The 24,249-nt window shown below is 40.4% G+C and overlaps 7 protein-coding genes across 10 annotated transcripts; 5 read left to right on the forward strand and 2 right to left on the reverse strand.

The window, feature by feature from the left end:
* Positions 1–1,908: 1,908 nt before the first annotated feature.
* Positions 1,909–8,553, forward strand: LOC148160345 (membrane-spanning 4-domains subfamily A member 4A-like). Of its 2 annotated transcripts, none has more exons than XM_088009588.1 (7): positions 1,909–2,019; positions 5,134–5,383; positions 5,478–5,579; positions 6,327–6,383; positions 6,515–6,724; positions 6,891–7,016; positions 7,847–8,553. In XM_088009588.1, exons 2-7 carry the CDS (start codon positions 5,180–5,182, stop codon positions 7,886–7,888), a joined length of 741 nt encoding a protein of 246 aa, XP_087865714.1. In that variant the 5' UTR covers positions 1,909–2,019; positions 5,134–5,179; the 3' UTR covers positions 7,889–8,553. The 2 variants fall into 2 exon arrangements, with proteins under 2 accessions (XP_087865714.1, XP_087865716.1); XM_088009590.1 differs by having other exon boundaries at positions 1,945–2,042.
* Positions 8,554–9,184: 631 nt separating this feature from the next.
* LOC106906744 (histone H2A) lies at positions 9,185–9,737 on the reverse strand. Its single transcript, XM_014972148.2, has one exon. It carries the CDS (start codon positions 9,608–9,610, stop codon positions 9,224–9,226), a length of 387 nt encoding a protein of 128 aa, XP_014827634.2. The 5' UTR covers positions 9,611–9,737; the 3' UTR covers positions 9,185–9,223.
* A 208-nt stretch (positions 9,738–9,945) lies between these two features.
* LOC106910783 (histone H3) lies at positions 9,946–10,428 on the forward strand. The gene has a single exon (XM_088009597.1). The coding sequence runs from the start codon at positions 9,979–9,981 to the stop codon at positions 10,387–10,389; it is 411 nt and encodes a 136-aa protein (XP_087865723.1). The 5' UTR covers positions 9,946–9,978; the 3' UTR covers positions 10,390–10,428.
* Positions 10,429–11,538: 1,110 nt separating this feature from the next.
* LOC148160346 (histone H4) lies at positions 11,539–12,874 on the forward strand. Its single transcript, XM_088009622.1, has one exon. It carries the CDS (start codon positions 11,568–11,570, stop codon positions 11,877–11,879), a length of 312 nt encoding a protein of 103 aa, XP_087865748.1. The 5' UTR covers positions 11,539–11,567; the 3' UTR covers positions 11,880–12,874.
* LOC106910789 (histone H2B 1/2-like) lies at positions 12,745–13,201 on the forward strand. The gene has a single exon (XM_088009614.1). It carries the CDS (start codon positions 12,787–12,789, stop codon positions 13,159–13,161), a length of 375 nt encoding a protein of 124 aa, XP_087865740.1. The 5' UTR covers positions 12,745–12,786; the 3' UTR covers positions 13,162–13,201.
* A 1,271-nt stretch (positions 13,202–14,472) lies between these two features.
* Positions 14,473–19,372, reverse strand: LOC106910786 (B-cell receptor CD22-like). Of its 3 annotated transcripts, none has more exons than XM_088009567.1 (10): positions 19,250–19,372; positions 19,062–19,145; positions 18,546–18,902; positions 18,237–18,446; positions 17,284–17,544; positions 16,872–17,132; positions 15,618–15,699; positions 15,456–15,519; positions 14,876–14,999; positions 14,473–14,786 (listed from the first exon to the last, which is right to left on the reverse strand). In XM_088009567.1, the coding sequence occupies exons 2-10, from the start codon at positions 19,111–19,113 to the stop codon at positions 14,680–14,682; spliced, it is 1,518 nt and encodes a 505-aa protein (XP_087865693.1). In that variant the 5' UTR covers positions 19,114–19,145; positions 19,250–19,372; the 3' UTR covers positions 14,473–14,679. The 3 variants fall into 3 exon arrangements, with proteins under 3 accessions (XP_087865693.1, XP_087865689.1, XP_087865683.1); XM_088009563.1 differs by having other exon boundaries at positions 14,876–15,045; positions 15,456–15,516; positions 19,250–19,371; XM_088009557.1 differs by having other exon boundaries at positions 14,876–15,045; positions 19,250–19,371.
* A 1,513-nt stretch (positions 19,373–20,885) lies between these two features.
* LOC106911361 (uncharacterized) lies at positions 20,886–24,249 on the forward strand. Its single transcript, XM_088009549.1, has 10 exons — positions 20,886–20,972; positions 21,134–21,274; positions 21,370–21,494; positions 21,667–21,803; positions 21,910–22,003; positions 22,483–22,582; positions 22,707–22,966; positions 23,068–23,254; positions 23,387–23,514; positions 23,702–24,249. Exons 1-10 carry the CDS (start codon positions 20,891–20,893, stop codon positions 24,017–24,019), a joined length of 1,572 nt encoding a protein of 523 aa, XP_087865675.1. The 5' UTR covers positions 20,886–20,890; the 3' UTR covers positions 24,020–24,249.

The following is a 24,249-nucleotide window of genomic DNA, read 5'->3' on the forward strand; positions in this document are numbered from 1 at the left end:
TTGCCACATTCAGTGTGACACACTAATGCCACACTGAGTAAGGAGTATGTGACGTAACATAGATGTGCGCATGCACATTACCATAAGGTATGGTGGATTGACGGGTATGAGAGATAGTCAGAACACCTGTTTTGTGCGAAATTCTGTTCCCCTGCGTCGGGAGCGCGCATTGCAGCCAGGGGGGCGGATCCGGCGGATCTGACCATTTTCACTGCGCTTCTGATCGATTTCTCGCTAAAACAACTCATATAATCAAGTCAAGGTTGTAATTTTCAGTTTTATCGGCAGCTAACAAAATTGTGAAATAAATAAATAAACGAGGTCGTGTGTGGAGGTCTTTTGTCACGTAAGCCTGACAAATAAAAGTCAGTCACCAAACACAGGTTTCCAACACGTTGTGTGTATTTATAATTTTTCATTCCTGATATAAGAGGATGGAAACTGGCTGATAGCAGGGCACCAAAAATTAAAACTTCCTGAAAAAATGAGAGTGTAGGCTTTCTGGTAAATCCCGTTCTAATGTAAAAATATGACAGATTACTGGATTAAGAAAATTTCTAGTATATTATGTTATATTATGCTGTCATACATAACAATCTTTGAGAATTTGGAAGCAGTTGCTCTTCATTTTCCAAAGTTATGGGGGGAGGAGAGGAGCGAATTGATATTTCAGCTGCCTGAAATAATCTGTTCCCTCTCCATAAAATGGGAACAAATTAATTTGCCTGCAAGTCTCTAACTGTGTTTGTTCCTTTCGTCATCAACAATAAAAGTTTGAAAACATTTGATCATTATTTGCCAGAGTGATGAGGGGGAAAACCAAATATTTTAGCTGCCTGAAATAATATGTTCCCCCTCCTAGGAACAAATTAATTTACTACAAAGTCTTTAACTGTGCTTATTCCTTGTAATTTAAACCTGGTTTATTAAACTCAGTGTACGTCCACATATCACAAAGCAACAGAGCAGTATCTGGAAGCCTCTAGAGGTTGATCATGGATGTGCAGCCAACAAATCTGAGGTTAAATCTCAACAACAAATAAGACAGTTAGGTGTACCTAATAAAGTGGCCTGTGCCAGTCAGTCTCTCTCTACATTTTTTAAATTTATTTTTAATTCACTTCTTTTTCTATTTACACACCAATTTCAGCTTTGTGTTTCGCGCTTTATATAATGCATGTTGTTTGACTTTGTGACAACAAACGCCCATATTCCCAGCAGTGACGCCCGTAGTGGGCTGCACAGTGGCGCAGTTGGTAGAGCTGTTGCCGTGCAGCAAGAAGGTTCTGGGTTCGATTCCCGGCCCCGGTCTTTCTGCATGGAGTTTGCATGTTCTCCCTGTGCATGCGTGGGTTTTCTCAGGGTACTCCGGTTTCCTCCCACAGTCCCAAAAACATGACTGTTAGGTCATGTTAGCGCACGACCTAACAGACACACGCCTGGCTGTGTGTCTGTGTTGGCGACCTGTCCAGGATGTACCCCGCCTCTCGCCCGGAACGTTAGCTGGAGATGGGCACCAGCACCCCTCCCGACCCCACTGAGGGACAAGGGTGTTCAGAAAATGGATGGACGCCCGTAGTTTCCTTGTGCTGCCTTCACAGACTGTAGGGATTATGATTACGCCCCAAAGTAAATCAGCAGAATAAAGCCACACGTAAGGTGGAAAACAAATGCTAACAAGCATGATTATCATCTATAGCAATAATTAAAAATACTCGGAATTTATACAGATGTCTTGTAAAATCTCGTAAAGTAATTTTAATTTGTGTAACGTTTTATCTCCATTGTATCCAGTTGTTTTGTAAAATGTCGTTATTGACATCTTAATGCATACAGTTGTTGTCTGTTCCGTGTATATCATGTTCTTATCGAAGCTCAGTTTTACAGTGGAGGAAGTGAAGTGTGAGATTTCCGTTTTCCAAACGACACCTGAAGGCACTCCGACCTGGATTCGGAAAGTTCACTTCCTAACAGATTCAACGCTCCGAGTCTGGGTGAAAAGCGACCGATTTAAAACAGGTAAACAACTTTATTCTTCTCGGGTAATTATATTGTTGCTTTATGAGATTATATCAGGCTTTGTTTCGTTTGTTTTGTTTCTTTTATTGCGCTGCAATAAAGTAAACAGCGTCGCATATATTAATGTTTTACAATTTAGTCAAGTCAAGTTTATTCTAAGGCACATTTCAGCAACAAGGCAACTCAAAGTGCTTTATATCATAAAAACACAATACAGTCACCAGTTGTGAAGCAGGCAACAAATATATTTTGTTACATTTACTTTAGTAGCCCCCTTGTTACATTTTTTTCTTATCATTGAGTTTCGACATCTTAAAAATGCAAGAATGAGAGGCACATTGCTGTAGTTCAGACAAAATGTCTTTTTTTTTGTAACGATGGCGCAGTTAGCAGCATGCTATCAAACCCAGACTCTGGGTTTAATGGGCTCTTTGCACCTCAGCTTCCGCGTTCGGGGTAAAGCGGCTGGATTGTTTCCGATCCAATACAAATATCATTTACATTAGGTGCTTGCAGGGCTTGGCCAAGGTTTGTACATCGATCCGAAGCCCCAACAAGTCAGCTGGAGAAAGGTTTTAAGATGTTCGCCTCGTTATACATTCACTGACACGAAGGTGAGTTTTACTTAAACTTTGTGGCTAACATTAACGTTAGCTTATGCTAGTAGGCAATATTCTCGGACATTGTTCTTGTAAAATGTGCTATTTAAGTATCTAAACATTCTAACGGACAATGTATTTATCTTATTTTCAAGTATATTATGTGTGTTTATTGTCGTTAGTGTCACAGACTAACGGGGAGGTTACGGTTCGGGCTTTTTACTTCCGAAGCCTGACGAAGCACAACAAGCCTCATAGCTTAACAGTAGCGCAGCTCTGGTGTCAGAGATCTGGTTCAGCTGTTCAGGTTCAAAGTTGCTGCTTTTAGAAAAATATGACCGTGTTGCTTCATGTCTCCGTGTTATTTCGTTTTATTACCTTTGCATGTTTCTTGTGAAGAGCTCAGATAGGACGGTGTTTACAGCAGTATGTACATGCGGATCAGTCGCTCGGCTGTCTGGCTCTGGTCTGCTCTCTCGTTCCCATAAACTCTTTCAGGCTGAATATAGAAGTGATTCCATGGAAATAACTCAGGGAGGCTCCTTTATTTACCATCCGTATCCCCGGTAGTTTTAGGCTGATCCGGAGTGAAGTGAAGGCTGCAAACTTTGCTGTGCGGCGTTAGCTGGTAGCGACAGATATTTACAAACCATCTTCTTAATTCAGGATCGCTTGGAAATTAACGAAAACTTAAAAGCCCATTATATTAGGGAGACAACAATGTTAATAGTATTGTTTTTTTGCATCTGAAATACAACTTAGTCTTTTCTACCAGTCATGGTAACTCAAAGCGGAAAAAAGTGAGCCGCATTAGCTCCTGGAGATGTGACGTCAACGCCTTAGGTGCAAAGAGCCCATTCAGACCTGGAGCTGTTTCTGTATGGAGTTTTTATATGTCTGTGTTTCCTTGCTGTACTTCCTAGTTGCTTAATATCCCGGAGTTCAATAAAACTCTTATACCTGTTTATCAAGTTGGACGCTCCCTGTCCGTGTTACAGATTAACTGGTGGCAGATGGCAGATGTTTCTATGCTCAACAGCGTGTTCAATTTAAAGAACTACTAGTTATTACAAAATACAATCTAAGCCCATATTAACACAATTATTAAGGTCTTAAGTATAACTGACTAGAAATACATTTTATTGCTGTAATGTTGCATAATAAGGCAAAAACATTGCCTGTATAAAAATTAAAATAAACTCTACACACAAAGTTAGGTTGTTTAACAAAACAAATACGTTTGGTTTATTTTTCTCCCTTCTTTCGGAATAATAAAGAAATTAGGAAAACATCTTAAATATGAAGAGAATAATATGGCCATGAAGAAGACAGAAATGCCGAAGCTGCTGTTTCCAAACGTCTTAAACGCACCGGGATTATGGGTCGGCCGCTTTTTAAAGTTGCACAATCAAAAATTGACAGCAACGATTTGGGTAAATTCACTTGTCATTGGAGGAAGGAATCTACTCCAGTCACACTCTTCACACCTGGACTAGATTGTTCTCAACAAAAGCAGAATATTTAAAACCAAAGTTTCTGAAACATTTATCTGATTTCTGAAACTTCAATAAAGGGCGATTTCAGCACTTTTTTTGTTGCATCTGCACCACATGATAACTGACTTCCTCTTTCTCTGAAATTTGCCTTATGTTGCTGCTTTCCACGTTAACTCTCTGTTTCCCCCATTTTCTATCTTCAGGGAAGCAAGATTTGGTCTTGTGCTGCTTTTATTTCCAATTAACATTAAATGTGTCGTTTCTGAAATCATCTCAATTTAACTGTACATACATTCCAACTGGTCCTACTTATCAAACGGCACCCTAAGCTCAGTTAATTGTTCAAAAATAATTTTCTTTTAAAGAACTTCAGCAGATTTAATTGAGTCACTGACTTTCAGCATTCACTCCTCTTGGACCAGCAGGTAGTCACAGCAGAAAATGGCATTTATTTATGAACAAGAAAACAGAGTAAAGTCAGAAAAAATCTGCAGAAAGGTGGAACAAACTGAGCATGGGCAAATGGAGGAGAGGCAAGAGAATTAAAACGACTGAAGCATTACGAGCATCCAAACATAATGACGTATGAAAACAGAAAAATAATTCAAGTGAAACTGAATCTCTTTTGTTTGTTTGTTTTGCAGTGACAGAGAAGAGTTTTTCATACGAGTATGAGCAGAAAGAGAGGGATGTTCAAATCAAAGAAAAGCAGTGATTAAGTCATGAAGTTGGTTTAAGTTTTCTGCTGTTACAGCAGAATAACCTAGTCCAGGTGTGAAGAGTCTAGGTGTTGTAGTTGAGTAGATGAAAGACGCTGAAGGTTGGGTAATTTTACCTCCTGCTGAGGGTCCAGTAGACTTTTAATCAACTCTTCCTAAATAACCCGATTGAATAGTCCAGATGTCCTAAAAAGAGGCAAAAAACTTTCATTTTCTCTCTTGGATTCTTGCAGCTCACAAACTCCTTGTTTCAGTTTATAACATTTTAATCACGTTTGGGTCCTTATGTTTCATTTGCAGCGGTATATTTCCCAGAATTCTCCCTGAGCTCCGTTGAACCTCCATCATGACGTCCACATCTGTCACCACTGTGGGTGGAGTCGTGATCGTAACGCAGGTCATCCCCAAAGATGACCTCTCCATTCCTCTCGAGTCTCCTGCCAGCCCAGCGGTCCAGGCTGTGCAGCCCGTCGTAAAGCCCCCGCCGGCCCCCTCCAAGGAAGACACGAAGGAGAGCATCTTCCTGCGGGGCGAGCCGCTGGGCCTCGGGGTGAGAGTCTGCCACTGCAGGGACACCCAGTGACGAGTGAACTCCAAAGACAACAACTGATCCCCTTGTGTTTTTTTTTTAATGTCTTTTCCAGGTGGTTCAGATCTTCATCGGCACGCTGTGTCTTCTCGTCAGTCTGTTGGTTTTGTTCTCCAGGGCTCTGATGATCTACGCTCCGTTTGCCCTCTGCGTTTTGGTGCGTAAACGCAAAACTGAGGATAGTCCGAGATCAAATCCAAATTCATCAACCTTCCCGTTCTGTACTCCTAAACCAGACCTAATTTCTTCCTAACACTTATCCCAAAGTTTTCTGTAATCTTCTAAAATTCTCCAGGTTTCCTTAAAGGCCTTCCTGGGTTTTTCATAAATCACTCTGACCTCACTCCTTTCCTTTACTATTTGTTGCCTCCTTCTGTCAGGATTCAATATAGTCTGCTGTTATAGTTTGATAAACACCTTCTCATAATTATCTGAATCTGTATTGAGTTGTACGGCAGATGATGACTTGCTAAACTGCAGAGGGAGTTTGCCAAGAGAAATCTTACAACCGATTAAAATCTGCCGCCACTCCATTTTTGCTTATATTTTCAGAAGAAGGAAGACTTCTTCAGACGTTTTGTGTTGTTTCATTCAGTGGTTCTTGGTGCAGCGCCATCACAGGCGAGGGGAGGAATAGTTTTTTTTTTTTTTTTTCAAAGGGTTTAGCTTGTTTGACACACTGTTAAAGCAAACCATCTGATTGGGGTACGGACTCCCCAATCAGAGTCCGTACCAAACTATCAGGTGTGAAAACAGCCTAAGTCACTTTTGTCTCTAGTACTTCTAAATTATTTTAATATTTCACAAAATACGAAAACATAACAAAGTATGTATTTGAGTGACTAACGATACGATGATGAATAAAAAGCTTAATGATCTAAATTGTAAATCCTGGTTTTCTCAGTTCGTGCTGTCCGGCTCTCTGGCTCTGGCGGCAGGAAGACGCACCTCAGTCAGACTGGTGAGGTTTTGCCTTTTTAGAACTCACAAAAAAAAAATATTCGTAGTCTATTTAACTCTTTATTCAGATGAAGTTATAGCAGTCAGTGTGTCTGGATCAGTCTGTGTCTAAGTCGTCCCCTGTCTCTTCAGGTCTGGGTGTCTCTGGTGTCCAACGGGTTCAGCGTCCTGCTCAGCCTGGCGGCGGGAAGCTACACCTGCTTCCTGCTGGCTGCCGGACCCCCCACACGGCTCATCTGCAACTACCAGACCTCCAGCGTCGACTTTCAAACCTGGAACATCACCAGCAGAACGGTGGACAACTGGGAGCAGAAATGCCCCAGTCAACTGTGGAGACTGGACGTAAGTCTGAGATGAACGGACGACCCGAGTGTGTCGAGCAGATTGTTCAGACACAGCGTCGTCTGAGCCGTCAGATTTAGCCTGTTGAAGCCTGTGAGGATCAGGGAAAAGCGTCCATTGTTTCTTATTCCTCAGCTGTCTTTATGTTTTGTCTTGGGTCTTTTAGACGCTTCTTTACGGACTCCAGGGCGTCATCCTGGTCCTGCTCGTCCTGCAGATTTGCGTCTCCGTCACCGTGTGTGTTCTCTCTGGAAAAGTCATCAGAAGCACCAAACATTACTCCCCTATGGTGGTAAGAGAGCGTAATTCCAAAAATCCCACTCCAAACAGGATGTACATGTGTATGAAAATTATTCACCCCATTGATGGTTTCACTCTCTTATTGATGTTAAAAAAAACACACACAATTAGCAAAATTTGGCTTCTTTTAACCAAAAGTCTCTTATCTCCTTTACTGATCTCAACCTGACTGACGTTTTCACCTGCTTTTCTGTTACAAAATGTCTCAAGCTCGGTCGTACTGAAAGGATGGTAACTGCAAACGTCAATTTCACAGTCCTGCCACTGTCGCAGCTCTGGCTGAGAAATCTTTCAACTTTTTACAAATTTTCATGCAAGAATCCTCTTGCAAGAGGCTTTGAGAGCAGAGGTAATTTAAAGAGAAAATGAGAAGTGAAAAAATAAAATAAAATAGGAGAACTGATGATAAAGAGAGGCACGGATCACAGCTGAACTTTCAGAAACCTTTTCTTCTGTTTTGCTGTTTGGACTGTTTGGACTTCCACTCTGTTGAGACGTGCAGGATTCACATCAACTTTGCGACTCTGAAATTTTAGACACCAAAAGGCCAAGCAACTCCAGCCCACTGACACCTGAATTATCCACCTGCTTCGTTTAACGTTTCCACCCAGCTCTGTCTTTACTACATTTTTGAGCCAATATGCTTCTTCAACCTTGATTTTCACCAAATCTTATACTTATTAGAGCTACTAGACTTTTTCATGTCATGTTTGTATGCTAATAGTTAATTCCTTCCACCTAAAACAAGTAATAAATACAGAAACTTAAATGCGCTCTACAGGATTTAGATCTTATTTTAATGTGTTGGATTTTGTCCTTCAGGGGGAGAGCGATAGCTGCAGCGAGAAGAACCTCCGAACATAAACCGCCGGAGGAGAAAACTGTCTCCGTCATTTCAGATAACGGCGTCGGACTGAAGCGGAACCACTGCTCTAACATTACCTGCCTTCATCTTTTGTAATTTCTTTTCTTTTTTTTTTGTACGTTCACTATTTTGCTAGCTCGGTTTTACACCAGAAACATGATCAACTTTTCTCTTTGAGTGGGGAAGTAACGCCACTGTGGCTCTGATTTAAGGATTTGTTCTAATGAAAGATTCAGGTAAGTTGGTTTTGAGACGGCTCGATCCTGTCCTGCTATAAAATAAACGAATGGTTTATTTTATTCAGGAATTGTCCCACATGTTCTGTTGAGTCAAGGAAAATAAGTGAATGCTATAAAATCACATCTTCGATTCTCTCCACTTCTATATTTCTAGTGGTCATAAATAAGAATGTGATTTTAAATTAGATTAGATTGTATGTTAGATATGAAACCCCCTTTTCAACAGTTACATTTTCTGTATTTCATGACATGTACATGCAAGATCAATTTTTTCCAATGTCATTTCTGAATAGAAGTGTTGAAGCAAAGTAAGCCGATGTGATTTTTCAACATAAGCTTCAAACATAATTTTTCAAATGGAACCACTGATTTAGCAAATTAAGTTGAGTTTGACTGGAATAAATAAATGATTGTTGCTTTAAAAAGAGGCATGTGTTATGCTATTTTTGAATACAAACTTATTTTTAAAGAATTAAACATCTAACTTGTGTTTTTATTCATTCCTGCTTGTTGCATTTGAATTTTCATGTTGGATGTATTGCACTTTTACTTGCATCTTTGTGAGCTTTTACACTCAGTTTTCTGAAACACACGGAAAATTATGCGTTAGTTAATTTTGAGACGTAAATTGTCCTGTCAAAAAATGAAACTACATATTCTGTTGTGCTTTTTAAGGTTTATTAAAATTGTTTTTTGATATACCTTGTAAAATATAGGTGGGCACATCAATCAGATTATCTTTATCAAGTCAGTAACAATTTGATGTGTTGAATATTTCAATTTCCTCAAATGATAAATTGTTGCAACTTACTATTAATTTTGTTGAAGTTCCATCTTAAGTTTGAAAATAATTCAAAGGAAAAACCTAGAGGTTTGGTGCTACAATCAAACTAAAATTAAAAGTATCGCTATGGAGAGGTCACGATCTTTTTTTAAGACTGTATCGATCGATACAATATGCAGTACCTTATCTCAAACCTTAAAATAAAAACGAAATTAAAAATCATAGGTGTATTGCTCTAAAGATTAGAGGTGAGTGGCTCTTAAAAGAGCCTTTGTGGGTGTGCGCTCCAGCAGTGTTGACGGCCAGCAGCTCTACTTGGCCTTGGCGGCCTTCTCGGTCTTCTTGGGCAGCAGCACCGCCTGGATGTTGGGCAGCACTCCACCCTGAGCGATGGTGACTCCACCCAGCAGCTTGTTGAGCTCCTCGTCGTTGCGGACGGCCAGCTGCAGGTGACGGGGGATGATGCGGGTCTTCTTGTTGTCGCGGGCAGCGTTTCCAGCCAGCTCCAGGATCTCAGCGGTCAGATACTCCAGGACGGCCGCCAGGTAGACGGGGGCTCCGGCACCAACTCGCTCCGCATAGTTGCCTTTGCGCAGCAGCCTGTGGACGCGGCCCACGGGGAACTGCAGTCCTGCGCGGGAGGAGCGAGTCTTGGCCTTGGCTCTGGTCTTTCCTCCGGTTTTGCCTCGTCCGCTCATTGTGAAGCTTCTTTCTGGAGATGAAACTCGAGAAAAATGTCGAGCAGCGGATGAAACCTGGTCTTATATGAGTGCAGAGAGAGCGGGAGTCAATGAAACAACCAACCAGAAAAGCTTCCAGCAGAGCGGGACACCGGTGAGTTTGAGCGGACTTTTTCAAGCGGGCTTCCTCCAATGAGCAGCGAGGACTGAGCCGGAGGTCGGAGCTCTGTAGGCGGAGCTGAGCTCCAGGAGGAGCCGCTCACCAATCAGGAGCCCCACATGTCCAGCAGCGTCTCCTCCTCCCAGCTGCTCCCACACTTTAACAGCGGCGGCTCTCCGCTCCCTCCGACATATTTGTCCGCGTTTCAGTAGAGAAAGCAGCAGACATGGCGAGAACCAAGCAGACCGCCCGTAAATCTACCGGAGGCAAAGCTCCCAGGAAGCAGCTGGCCACCAAGGCGGCCCGGAAGAGCGCCCCGGCTACCGGCGGCGTCAAGAAGCCTCACCGCTACAGGCCCGGTACCGTGGCTCTGCGGGAGATCCGTCGCTACCAGAAGTCCACGGAGCTGCTGATCCGCAAGCTGCCCTTCCAGCGCCTGGTCCGAGAGATCGCTCAGGACTTCAAGACCGACCTGCGCTTCCAGAGCTCCGCCGTCATGGCTCTGCAGGAGGCCAGCGAGGCCTACCTGGTGGGTCTGTTCGAGGACACCAACCTGTGCGCCATCCACGCCAAGAGGGTCACCATCATGCCCAAAGACATCCAGCTGGCCCGCCGCATCCGTGGAGAGAGAGCTTAAGCTGCTGACCACACACACAGCAGGCCTCAAGCCACAAAGGCTCTTTTCAGAGCCACACACACATTTTCTCAAGAGCTTTTTCCTTTCACAGTTTCAGACCAAAAATGTTTTGAAACACGATGAATGAAACTAGTAAATGAAAAACTTTTAAAACAACAACCATAAAAACCCCTCAGAAAATAAGAGGATATCTTACATTAAACATCTGGCCAATGTTTATAGAAAAATTCTTTCATAACATCAGTACAGTTAATTAGATCATAAGAACTACATTTCCATTTAGACAAACACAGAGGTGAGTTTCATCAGATTCTTCATGAAAATTTTGATTAAAAATAAATTCTTGACACCGTCCAAAATGACATTATTTCATTCTTGTGAGGTATTTTCCCCGCCAGTTAAAAATATTGGCCTAATCTAAACCATCTTGAATGTTGGATCTGATCTCAGTCATTTAAAGAAATGTTCCCTTTGATTTCTGCCTCCATTGCAGACACAAATCTAGTGCTTTTATAGTAGCTGTAATTAAACCATTATTTAGAAATATTCTCTCAATCAAGAGGATTTAATAAATTAATAAAGAAATCTTCATTTCTTATCTAAAATCCTTGAGAAAGTTCTTGTCTTGTTAGATCTCAGTGCTTCTCTGGACAGTCGATCAGAATAATCTTAGAAATATCTAAACATGCTGCAGGAATCAAAAGAAAAACCACTGGGCTTTATTTATGTTATAGACCTCCTACCTCATTATCCTTTACTATTTCCAGATCGTATTATATCATCACACAGGCTATCATTCATTATCGTGTGATGCACCTATTAAAAAAAAAAAAAAAAAAATATATATATATATATATATATATATATATATATATATATATATATAATATTCTGACACTAAGGCATCTTAGTTTATAATCTTTCTTACGGCCTCTAGCCACATGATGTTATATAATCCAATCTACTAACTTTATCATATTTCAATGAACGTTTCAGAGCTTCAAAAGCAGCAATACTTTTTCTTTCCTGATGTTGGTCGGTAGGTGGCGCCAAAGGGAAGACCCAGCCCCAGCCAGCTGAGGTAAACTCTCTGTCTTCTAACACGTCCGAAGGACTGCTACAAACCCCGCTGAACCAGCTGTAGATTCATTATTACAGAGAATCACCGTAGTGTCATAATGAGCGGACGAGGCAAAGGAGGAAAAGGTCTGGGCAAAGGAGGCGCCAAGCGCCACCGTAAAGTCCTCCGTGATAACATCCAGGGAATCACCAAGCCGGCCATCCGCCGTCTGGCTCGCCGCGGCGGAGTCAAGCGAATCTCCGGCCTCATCTACGAGGAGACCCGCGGTGTGTTGAAGGTGTTCCTGGAGAACGTGATCCGTGACGCCGTTACGTACACCGAGCACGCCAAGAGGAAGACCGTCACCGCCATGGATGTGGTGTACGCTCTGAAGAGGCAGGGCCGCACTCTGTACGGCTTCGGAGGTTAAATTCAGCCCGTTGATCACAGCGAACCAAAGGCCCTTTTCAGGGCCAACAACTGCTGCTTGTGGGGCAAAGGGACTTGTTCAGATGTGATTCAAGTCTTGCGCTATTTACAGTTTAAGTTGTAATGAAGCCAACCATGCTGGCTGAAAACCAGGCAGTTTTATTTCATATAACATCAGGTATATAAAAAAAGTATATATTTAAATGGTTAATATCCATAGAGCACAATTTGGCAGTGAAAATCACCTGGTGTGGGGAGACCAGTTTTAAGTAGCAATTTGTCTGAACATTTGTTAAAAGGACATTATACTTTCTTGATGAACCTCTTGGCATGTTTTAGATTTTCCCCTGGTTTCTGATAAAGCCAGCCAATAAAAAGCCTCTAATCAGCTATCAAATGCGCTGATAAATCTAAAACTCGTAGAGCAGTGTGCCTTGAGGACCCAGACTGAGAATCACTGCCGCATGATTTATATTTTTTATTACACTACCGTTTTCATATGAAACATGTTTGTTTCATTAACTCGCCAGTTAGTTGGTTTCAATTAAATTTTACTGGCTAAAAATAAAGAAATGCTGAGAGAAATGCATGTAAAGGTGTAGGAAATACTCTGCTCTTTAGTGTTGTAGTTCTGCTGTGTTTTATTTATCTCTGTAAAACCCTCATACATTATATAAGAGGTCTGAACGTGAAAATGTTCAGTTCTTCTTCCCGCCCTTTTCCTTCTTCAGTTAAATCAGGCGCAACATTTGAAACTAATCATCTTCGTGTCGATCTCAGCCCCGCCCTGCTTGCTGGCTCAGCCAATCACAGTCAGGCGGCGGTACTGACGGATTTCCCTTCGCTCTGTATAAGAGCAGCTTCCCTCCGCTGCTGCTCACTCTTTGCTGTAACCTCAGAGAGAAAACATGCCCGAACCCGCCAAGTCTGCGCCCAAGAAGGGCTCCAAGAAAGCGGTCACCAAAACCGCCGGCAAAGGAGGCAAGAAGAAGAGAAGGACCAGGAAGGAGAGCTACGCCATCTACGTGTACAAGGTGCTGAAGCAGGTCCACCCCGACACCGGCATCTCCTCCAAGGCCATGAGCATCATGAACTCGTTCGTCAACGACATCTTTGAGCGCATCGCCTCCGAGGCTTCCCGTCTGGCTCACTACAACAAACGCTCCACCATCAGCTCCAGGGAGATCCAGACCGCCGTGCGCCTCCTGCTGCCCGGTGAGCTGGCCAAGCACGCCGTGTCCGAGGGAACCAAGGCGGTCACCAAGTACACCAGCTCCAAGTAAACCTGCTGCTGCTTGGACACAACACAACGGCTCTTTTAAGAGCCACACACCAACACTCAAGGGCTACACTCCTGTTACCTCAATGTGTCTGGTTTTCAAAACTAAATATTTGGTTTTTAGGTGTGATGAAGCAACAAGTTAATTCTACTGTTGGAAAATTTAAATGAGTTTCGTTTGAGCGTATTTTAGAAATCTGTCCATTGTGGTCAAATCATACCACTAATGTTGAATGAAAACAGGATTTATTTTCATTTTATGCATGTTTTTTCTTTTCACTCTTAATTTCAATGTTATGGGTAAAAAAAATTCTAAAAGCAGAATGGCTCAATGCATACTAATCGGTTTGCTCCAGTTCTACTTTTTATATTCAGCATTTCACCTAATGAACAAATTATTTTGAGACAACTTTTGCTTAAGAAATCTTGCCAATACCACAAATTATCCAAAATATTGTGGTCCTGATCAGCCATTAGTTGTAACTGACAATTCCAAATAGAAATTGAAAGTGAGTGTTTTATTTTAGTTAATATGTGTACAATATTTAAAATAAATTCCTGACTCATGTCTGCTATACAGAACTCAACAGCAGGTTGTAAAAATATTTGCAGCATAAATAGTGACTACTGAAACTTCCTTTCTGGAGCATTTCTGTTCTGGTTTAGCTGAAGGCTTTTATTTTGGCAGTCGCCCTGATCTGTGTAAATAAAGTTGTGTAACTATTAGTTACCAACCTGCAACACAGAAATCACCTGAAAGCTGAATTAAGGCTGCATTTTATTCAAGTAAAATTAGTTGCACAGTTTGACCAAACGGATTTATCAAATTATATTAATTATTTGTGCTGGAAAAAAACTGAAGTATAATGTTGCTGGGATCAGGCACAGATGATGTCCGGAGTTGTCTTTGTGAATAAAAGGTTTTGTTTACCTTAACACAAAAGAACTCAGCCTGTCACAGTCGGTGCCTAACGCTCCTCAGCAGAACGGAAACAGTGCGCTGCCTCGCTAAAAGGCACGTTCAAGGAACACACGTAAAATGTCACATTCAATGACGTAGGAAATATGAGTACCAAAGATCAAGGGAGAAGACGGACACAAAACCAAGTTCTGAAGGAAGGAACAAACTACAATGAAGAATTAACTTATAAGAAACAAACAAATTGGGTGGGTTACTTGTGAACTATAAGACACATGAACAGTAAAATAAAGAAACTAATAAATTCTGTGTCTCTCACAATAATAATAATACAAATAACATCAAAACTGTGTTGCCTTTGTGGTTTTCTTTAAGTACCAACATCTATAATGTGGATGATTTCACATTGCTTTTTATTTGTGTTTTCTCAAGGTAATGCCATTTTATTTATATGGCACATTTTAAGCAACAAGGCAATTCAAAACTCTTTACATGAATTAGTGGAAATAAAAACAAAAGAAAAGAAAAGCAAGAGAAAAACAATGGATAATTTATACACTAACAGGAGTTTCTCTGGATAAACTAATGGAGAATTAAAGTAAGTCATTTATAAACCAGTAGGAGTTTCTCTGCCGTTCTTTCTCGGTTTGTTGACTGTGCTGTACAAGGCAGCTGGATCCTCCACAGTGTCCTGCTTTTCAGACTCGGTTCTGCAGGAATTGTTTTTGTGTTAATGGAGATATTACACAGAATATGAAAATATCAGTTCAGATTTTTTTTTACTTAAAGAGCGCCTCACCTTGCATCAGTTCTGGTTCTACCACAGTTAACAGAGGAATACTCCACCATCTCTTCTTCCTTCTTCTTCTTCTTGTGTCTCTTGGACCGAATGTTGGAGTAAAGAGGCTCTTCTTGTTTTGTTGCTAAGTGGACAACAGAGTAGGGAACATTTTCCTCTTCTGGGTTCACCTGTGGACACCAGTCACATTAACCAGTAGGGGGCGCTCTGAGAGAGCTTTAGGGTAATGTTACTCATGCAGACAATAAATACAGCAAAACCCAATTAGAAACTAAAAGGAAAAGAGTGACTGAATATTTACTTATATTTTATCATGAAGCAGAAAGTAACCAAATGTCTCTTAAAGATCCAATGGATTTTAAGTAGCAGCTTGAGAAAAAAGTCGTACGATCACACAGAGCTTTACAGACTTCAGCACATCAGATCAGAGTTTATAACCTTAATAATAATTAAGGTTATTATTAAGTTATGGGGAAAGTGATTTTTCCCCTTAACTACTTGGTACATAGTAACATTGCCAATGAAGAATTCAAATAATTAAGAAAAACGTTGAAAGTTCAGACATAGGTCATTTTCTAACCTGTTCTCTGGGAACTTGTCCTGCTCCAGGTTTGGACTGCTGCTTCCACACTTTGGTTTTTCTGCTGGAAAGAAATTATTTCAGAAGGTGATGATGAGGAGCTAAACAAAATCAAGACTTTGTAAAACCAAAGAAACTCTTCAAAGTAACAGAACTGCTCACATGATCCACAAAAAGAGGCCGATGAGTGTGAGAATCAGGAAAACAGCAGGAACTGCAGCAGTAGCGACTTGGTTCCTTGGTGCTGAACAGATCACAGTGACAGTCAGTGTGCAGTATGGAGCAATTATACCTATTAATTACTGTTATTAAAGGCAGCATTTATCCTCCATATTGATCCACTATAAAGAATTATTTCTCTTCAGGAAAACACTCAGTCATCAGTATCTCCAGCGTCTTAACATGATGTTTATCTTCAATGGTTTCACGTCTCCAGTTTGTTCTGCTGCTTATCAACCTGTTTTCTCCTCCCTGCCTGGTTGTCTGCTGAACTTTCTCATCGTTCTATTCGGTTCTGATTATTCTGATTCCAGTGGATCCAGTGGACCTGGATCGGTTCTGACTTTTTGTCTTTGACTCTTAGATTGATTTGGGATCTCTTGCAAGGAGATGATATTAATGTGAATGACCATTGCTCTCTCTTTGGCGGCTAGTGGCTTTGAGCTTCTGGACCCCTGACTCTTGAGAAAGGGATTTGGGTTTTGATAAATGATTCGGTAGCTAGCTGACCAATGTTGCTACCAGTGTTTTCCCTCTTTCCTGGTCACTCTTCCTTCAAATTTATTGTAACAAGGTCTTGGCTGACTGGATGTTGTCCTTCAGATAACCCTAAGAAGATTAAAGTTTAATATTCTGTGGAAGACGATTTAACTATGATTGAATGTTATCTCATTTCTTTGATATGTTGTTACCATAGGATAGAGGGACAGTAGATTGTGTTGTTGTTCTTTTGAAGAAATGAGAAATTTCTCCCTCTCTAGAGATCCTGAATAAAACAGTCAAGGACTGTAAGGCACCTAATTTGTGATTAGCTATCTGGCTTTTGGAACTAAAGGTTATGGGCCTGAAGTTTCTGACCTAAAAGATCAGCTTGTTTTGTTCATTTACCCCCCCTCCCCCAAAACAAACTTTAGCCTCACTCTTTAACAATTTGAGTTTCATCTCTGAAACTTTAAGTATCTGCACAATGAAAACAGGCGGAGCTGCAAAAATGGGCCAATCACAGCCAAGAGGCAGCAGTGTAATGGATCTTCTAAGACCTTTAGAGGTTTGGTTTTTAAAGTCTTCTGAGATTTCTCATAAGAATGAAAAATAATTTTTCAAAAGTTCACCTAAGCTTTACAGTTTTACTGAGTAAATACTGAAGGACCCAGTATTTAGATGGAGAGTTGTAACTGTGGCCTCGGTTTGACTTACCTGCCACAACGTTCACAGTCACAGTGGAGTTATAGCGCCCTCTGCTGTTCTGAGCTTCACAGCTATAATTTCCTCTCTGCTGGAACATGATGTTAGTGATGGTGAAGTTTCGTCCTGAAGCTTTTGGTGCCTCCTCTCCCTCCTTGTACCAGGTATAGTTAGCTTCTGGGTTAGCATCACTGCTGCAGGTCAGAGTCACCAGGCTGCTCTCCATGATGTCACCAGAGGGAGTCACTGACACAGAGGGAGGCCTGGGAGCATCTGGAGGACAGGACAGAAAGGTCAAAGGTAAACCGAGAGAAAGATGTGAAGATATAAATCTTTTAAGGGGAAAGAAAATCAAATCTATCAGAGTTACTGTCCTGGTGTCTCAGTAAAACACTAGTATGTTTGTGAAACCAGTTTGACTCACATGTGACCTGGACAGAGACGGGTCCAGATGTTTTCTCTCCCAGCTCGTTCTGAGCTGTGCAGTAATACTGTCCAGAGTCTGAGGACAGGATGGAGCTGAGGACAAACTGTTGGTCTTTACTGACAACTGACTGGTTGTTGTTCTTCCTCCAGGTGTATTTAGCTGCTGGGTTAGCATCACTGCTACAGCTCAGAGTCACTGATTGCCCCTCAGTTATCTGACCAGAGGAAATCAGTTTAGCAGAGAGAAACTCTGGAGCATCTGGAGGAAAAAATATAAAACTGAGCATTATTATCATCTGGATACTTTACTGATTGCCAGAGGAGAGTAGATTGGGCAAAGAGAGTAAGGTTAGCTCCAAAATGCCAACATGCAGTGACTGGCTGCTGCCAGGAAGACATAGGAAGATGCAATTTTATATTTTGTAGATTTGTTCTAAAGAAGTATGGTTTTTTTCTTCCTAGGTTCTAACACCAAAACTTTCCAACAAAGGCCTTGGGTGGTAACAGGTGGTTTGGTTCTTGAATGTACTTCCAATTTGTTTGAAAAAATACAGATACAACAATTACTAAAAATGTCTTACAACTTAAATGAAAACAAAAATCAACTTAATCTTATGCTTCAAGTTAAAAAGTGGCCAAAAAAATCATCTTAATCTTACAAAAATCTTACAATGTACAAACTATCAACATAAATAACTACAACAGCACCATTACTTCTTTATATTTTTACATTAAAAGAAGCCATTGAAAAACAATGACTCAGTAAGATGGCTGCTCAAAAATGTAGTAAATGTTAATAATCAGACATACCAAAATATATGCAAAGGTGAAAATTCTGTTGTTTATAAATAATGTGTGTCAATTGATTTGTGAAGGATTAAGAGTTTACTCTAGGGTCCATGTGGAAATATTGGTAGAATAAAATGTTAATATCATGAGGAGTAAACTTACACACAGAGGCAGAGCGGTGATTGTCATGTCCTTTAACAGAACAGGAATATCTGTCTCCATCTCTGACTGAGACGAGTATAGAAGAAGTCTGTTCCTCCATTTTCTTCCCTTTGTTGAACCAAACATATGAAGGAGGTTTGGTTAGATCACAGCTGCTTTCACACTTCAGCTCCGTCTGCGTCTCTGATCTTCTGACCTGAACTCTGAGGTCTGGATGGTTAAAGGAACAAGAACATCTCATTTTCAAATAAATCTGGAAAGATGCAAACAGAAACACAAAGATTCACAACAAATACAGAAATATGTTACCTAGAACAGTCAAAGTGACTCCAGGTAAACCAGTAAATTCTCCACCTGGTTGGTTTGTTATGAACCTGAACTTGTACTCAGCTGAGTCTCTCTGTTTCAGATCTTTGATTGTCAGAATGCTGCTGCTCTCTGTAGATTCATAAGTTATTCGACTTTTATAGTCAGAGTCCTTCTCCAGATCCACAGGGACTTGATTATTTTCTTTAGTGAACCAGAACCTTGTTTTAACTTTTGTATTTTTTCCATCTATTCTAGATGGATATGTATAGGAGCATTTTATCTTCACTGTTGATCCTCTTAAGGCACAGATCTGAGATGGATCATATTTAACTGACCAGGCAGGTTCAGCTTGTCCCACTGTAACACAGATAACATCAAAAATATGAATCAATAATATACAACTACACCTCCCACAATGCCTCACTGGGACATTTTAAATGATTATTGCTTATATTAATTTTATCCATATCAAATATTCTACATTGTCAACTCCAGTTGATCAACGTGTTTCAGTACCTGTCACAGAGAGGAACAGGACAACAAACCCAGTTGCTGCTGAAAAACTCATCACTGCTTCTCTTTTTAACTGTTTGGTTTCAGCTAAAAGAAAATCAAACAGAAGGTTTTACGTTTTCAGATTTTGCTATAAAGTCACTCATTAGCTGTAATTTGTTATAAAACAAATTAATTTTCAGGCTGCTCACCTCAGGAGAAACTGTTGTCTTGCAATGCAGCAATGCAGATCATCGGCTCTGAGGGTGGAAGTGACGCAGAGGAGTGTGTTAGTTTTCCTTCCTCTTCTTGCAACCTGGAACATTTGCTAACATAAATTTATCTCTGCCTCATTTCCAATGCTATGTATTTGTTATAATTATTATTTTGATAATTTTTTGTTACAAATGGTGTTTCAGTAATCTGCATTATTATCAAAAATGGTAATAAAAGTATTCTCTGTGTGAGGTCACATTACAGTAACACTTGGTACTTATGAAGGTTTTAAATTTTTCCTGCTGTGGAGTGAAACTAATGGGGTAAAAACATGTAGAAGCAAAAAAACTGAATTTTCTGCTTTGCTGCGTCTGCATGCAGTTATTAGAAACTTTTTATCTTCTTGTAAATGAATTTCTGGTATTTCAAGCAGTAGATGCAGAGAAATGAAAAGAAAAAACAAGCAGTCAACAGGAAACCCCACCCTGAAGAACTGATCTCACAGTAAATTTCGCAGTGTTAAATATGCGGTGTCACAATTCATTGACTCTTTCAGAGCTAATACAACAACAGATTGAGTATAATGCCACCTAGTGTCGGTGTAAATTTACAGAGTGTATACACGTCGTGTCAATTTAACTCTAACAAGCTCCGCCCACCTCCTCCTCTCAAACCAACAAGTCTAACCGTTGCGTGGACGCCATTTTTCTCCTGCTTGAAAGATTGCGGTAAGTTTCTTTTTATAAGATAATACAATTTGAATTGTTTTATGAGAATATTTTTTGTAAGCCCCATTTTCCGAGTGAGTTTTAATATCTTAATACTGAGTTTACGGCTAACCTGACCGAGTGAATGGCTAGCTTAAAATGTTCGCCTGTCCAACTCGACTATGTCCGCTTTAAATCCATGTCCAAGCGATATTACATAGATATGTGTTTTATTTATTTAAGAAAAATAATATAAATTTAGCAAAAGATGTCTGGGTTGAGACAAAATAAGTCACGTTGGCTTTATGGCTTTTCAGGTCAACAGTAATGCTAACCGTCCAGCTATTTTTTTAGCTAAGTAAATTATATCGTTGGTGCCACGAGTTTGCTAAACTAGCTATTAGCTGCTCTGCTCCTTTTTTACGTTAGTCCATATTTTATTCGGGTTGAGTATGTCTAACACAGTTTGGTTCATTTTCAATTAGGCCTCACGACTCTGAAGTGTTGGAACCGCAAGCGGGGGCTAATAGTCCAGGTAGTTTCAAAGTTAACACTGAATTTGGCGCGAGTGATGATTTGCGTGCTCTCCCTCGTGCCCAGCACAATACCTCCACTGTAAACCGTGCTTGACTCCTCCATTAACCGTTGCTAATGCTAATGGAAAAGCCGAAAAATAAGCGAGGCAATTTAATAAACTGTTATAGTTGTTACAAAAGGACAGGGTGTTTAGTAACTGTCTAACCTAGATAAGAGTCCAACGAAGTCAAGTTACTTTGTGCCCAAGCCATTAACGTGTAAACTTTAATTGTGTTCTATAAAAACCATGTAATGTAAGCTGTATTGGTTTGTGATGCAGTTGGTACGTTTCACAAATTGAAAGGATTCCAGTACTAAAGATGAATGACTGAGGAATTATGTCCTGCAGGAACCATGTTGATTAAAACAAGACTTGGCGAGCTGCAAAAATTTGTCCGACTAACAGAGCCGAATCTGAAGGAGTTTTTGATAGCAGGTAAGACACTGGTAGTTTTACACAGGAAGCTATGAAGTGCTTGTAATGTTACTTCACATTGTTTATTCAAAAGTAATGTTCCAGAGTCTATGCACGTGTGAATATTAGAGCAACATAACTTCATAATTGTGGTTTAGACAAGCATTTGTCTTTTTCTCTAGCATTCACAAAATTTGGCGTGCCAGCTATAACAGAGGGCGTGAAAGTTGTTGACAGTTCTGGGACCGAGTTGGATGAAGATGTATTTGAGGATGTTGTTAAGGATCCCTCTACTGGAGTCCTAACTATCAAATATGAAACCGGTTTGTTATATTAGTAATTCATGTTAGTATTTAATAAGCTTGCTATTTCATAGTGGTTAATGTTTTTGTCTTTCATCTGGTTCTCTTATGTTCAGAATTTGTTTCCATGGTGGAATCGCCTGAGGAATCTCAGCCAAGCTCATCTGATTCTCAAGAGACACTCATTCTTTCAGAGAGTCCTTCCGCTAAACGCCAGCGCCTGGACACAGAAGCTAAGCATGTAAGAATTGACTTGCGCAAAGTAAACAAATAAATGTTGGTGATCCACCAGTCTTATAATGCACGCTGCTTTATTATCGCTTATATTTGAGAAGAGAATGTTTTTTTGTTTTACTAACAATTACTGTTTTGATATGTATTTAATAAAAGCTGAAATGTTTTGTTGTTTGAAGTTGGTGGAATCCATTCTTAACAACAAACCTGGAGGCGAACGGATCATGAAGGAATATAATCGAAGCAAGTGCCTTACAGATGAAACCAGAAGGAAAATGGTTAACATACTGGCAGCTGATATGACAGAGAAGAATGGGTAATTTTGTAAATGGGCTTTAGTTAGCTGTCTAGATGAAATAAAAGTTTTTGTTAAATCCAGTGCATACCTTGGATAATATACCTTGTCCATTTTAATTTTGCAGGACATCACCACCCAGAGAGGTTAAAGAAATGTATGCCAGAGGAATTGTGAGCTTATTCCCCTACCTCAGTGATCCATTCTCCAGGAATGGTTATGTAAGTCACATGCTATATTTGACTGTGTTCGGTAATCACAATAACACATTGAAAACTTTTAGTTTTTAGTCACATTATATGTTTAACTGATGCAGTTGCTTTGAAAATGATTTTCCTTAGGTTGCAATTGTGAAATTGCTGCGGATATATTTTTTTCACATTTCACCAGTGTTTTTTATATAAACCTTTTAAAAATATAACCAATAATGCTATAAGCAGTTTAAAATCATAAATCCATTTGTGGACATTACCTTTACCAAGTTATATTTAAATTCTGAGATGTCTGCTCTCAGCAGATTTACTGGTTGCATCAGTCAAAATCATGTGATCTGACATTTTATTGCCATTTGATTTTCTGATTCAATGCTTGTAGTGGCAACTGTTTGGTTTGCATAGAAATTCTTCATCAGCTTTTAGCTATAATTCTGATGTTCTTCTTTCTATGTCTGTCTGTTTTTGCAATCCTTTTGATCCTCAAGGAGCATTATTATGATGCTGCAAGTGGTACCGGGTACTTAGCCTGGAGGATAAATACTATTCAGAGATCCACTGCTAGAGACAGACGATCATCATATGGAGGTAAACCATTAATAACACTTGAAGAAGAAATGCAACTATGGGTGTGGTGTTGCATTTTTGGGGGGCAGAGGAGGTTTTATTGTTGTTCTTTTTTTAAGTTGAAGGATTTTCTTATTTTGACTAGCATTTTCCGAAGAAGCATCGTGTGAACATGGGCTTGGAGGACCAGCTGCTAGACGGGAGACCCAGTTTGTTCCAGAGACTGTCCTGAGTGAGGAAGAGTGTAAGGAAGCCATCGCACTGATAAAGCATTCAGTTGATGAGGACACAATCAAAAAGAAGATGAAGCTCACATTTGATTTCCGGCGCAACATGGTCCTCGACCCCCTACAGTCGAACAACATACTCTCCGTCTTTCCACGTTTCAAAGATGTCAAAGGCTTGGTAATTATTTAAATGGTGATTTTGATAATTTCACAGTTTGTAATTATTTAAATTGTGATTTTGATAATTTCACAGTTTGTTTTTTACTATCTACATCCTAGGTGGAGCAGGATTTTGTCCTGATGTTTGGAGAAGATGTGTCTGGCAAGTTTCTGGAGAAATGGACAACCACGTTCAAGAAAAAGATCATCCAACAATGCAGAAAGCTTCCAACCACCAGTGACCTTGAAGAACTTCTCCTGGCAGCTGATACTCCTGAGGATGGCACTGAAGTGGATGATGACATGAGTAAGGATGACTTTCCACATTATGTAGGATTCAGTTATTGTGTGAGCTTCACTTACTGATGTACACATAATTTAAATTGCATAATCACTAGATTTTGATGGTCAATTCAACATCAAATTTCTCTTATCACAGGTTGGGACAGTGACCTCTCATCGATTTTGCTGCTGCTACACCTGATTCCCCCCTCTGCCTTGGGTCGGAAGAGACCAGGGAAGGTGTCGGCCTCCCAAGCAGAGAAGCATCTTGTGGTCTTCAAGAAGGTTTGTATTTGTTGCAAATTTTATTTAATATTTTACTCAAGGTTGTGTCACTGGGAGAGTTTCAGTTTTAGGGTGATATCACCCTGGGAAAATGCTGTTTTTCCATATGAAAACTGTTTTTTGTGTAGCATTGCAGCTATGAAATTGTAATTGTACTGTGTGTTCCCCCTCCTGACTCCCCCCACAGACGGGAACCAACATCCAAGAACATCTTGATGCCATCACGACGAGCACACAACCCTATCTCCTGGCTGTAGGACGGAGGAAGAAAGTAGCCCACCAGTTCTTCATCATCCTTGACAAAAATGCCATCGCTTGCAGGTCAACCTCCTCTCTTGGTGCTTTTGACGAACTGTTTAAGGCACATTACGTGTTTGCCACAACATACAACCCCATGCTGTGCAACATGTTTACGTTCATCCAGACCACTGTGTACAATATAGATGTAGGTAAAGTAAAAGAAAGTCCTCGTGTGGCAGAAATTCGGGCTAGGTTGCTTCACTAGTACTTGAACAAATCTGTTTGACAGAGTTAAGTTGCACAAATGCACTTGTTCGGCATATACGAGTAGTTAGTTCATGGTTACTTGGATGGAACAACTCTGTCTTAAATGTACTCTGTCAACTTCGACTTGTCAAATGTAATGGGATGTACATCATGTGATTCTGTGACACTAACAAAAGTTAACAGTGGATGTTAAAAATGTGCTTTAGTTCAATAAAGTAAAGTTAAATG

This window comes from Poecilia mexicana, unplaced genomic scaffold (genome assembly GCF_051168715.1).
Source record: "Poecilia mexicana isolate PSO_F unplaced genomic scaffold, ASM5116871v1 scaffold_2, whole genome shotgun sequence".
Classification (NCBI taxonomy): domain Eukaryota; kingdom Metazoa; phylum Chordata; class Actinopteri; order Cyprinodontiformes; family Poeciliidae; genus Poecilia; species Poecilia mexicana.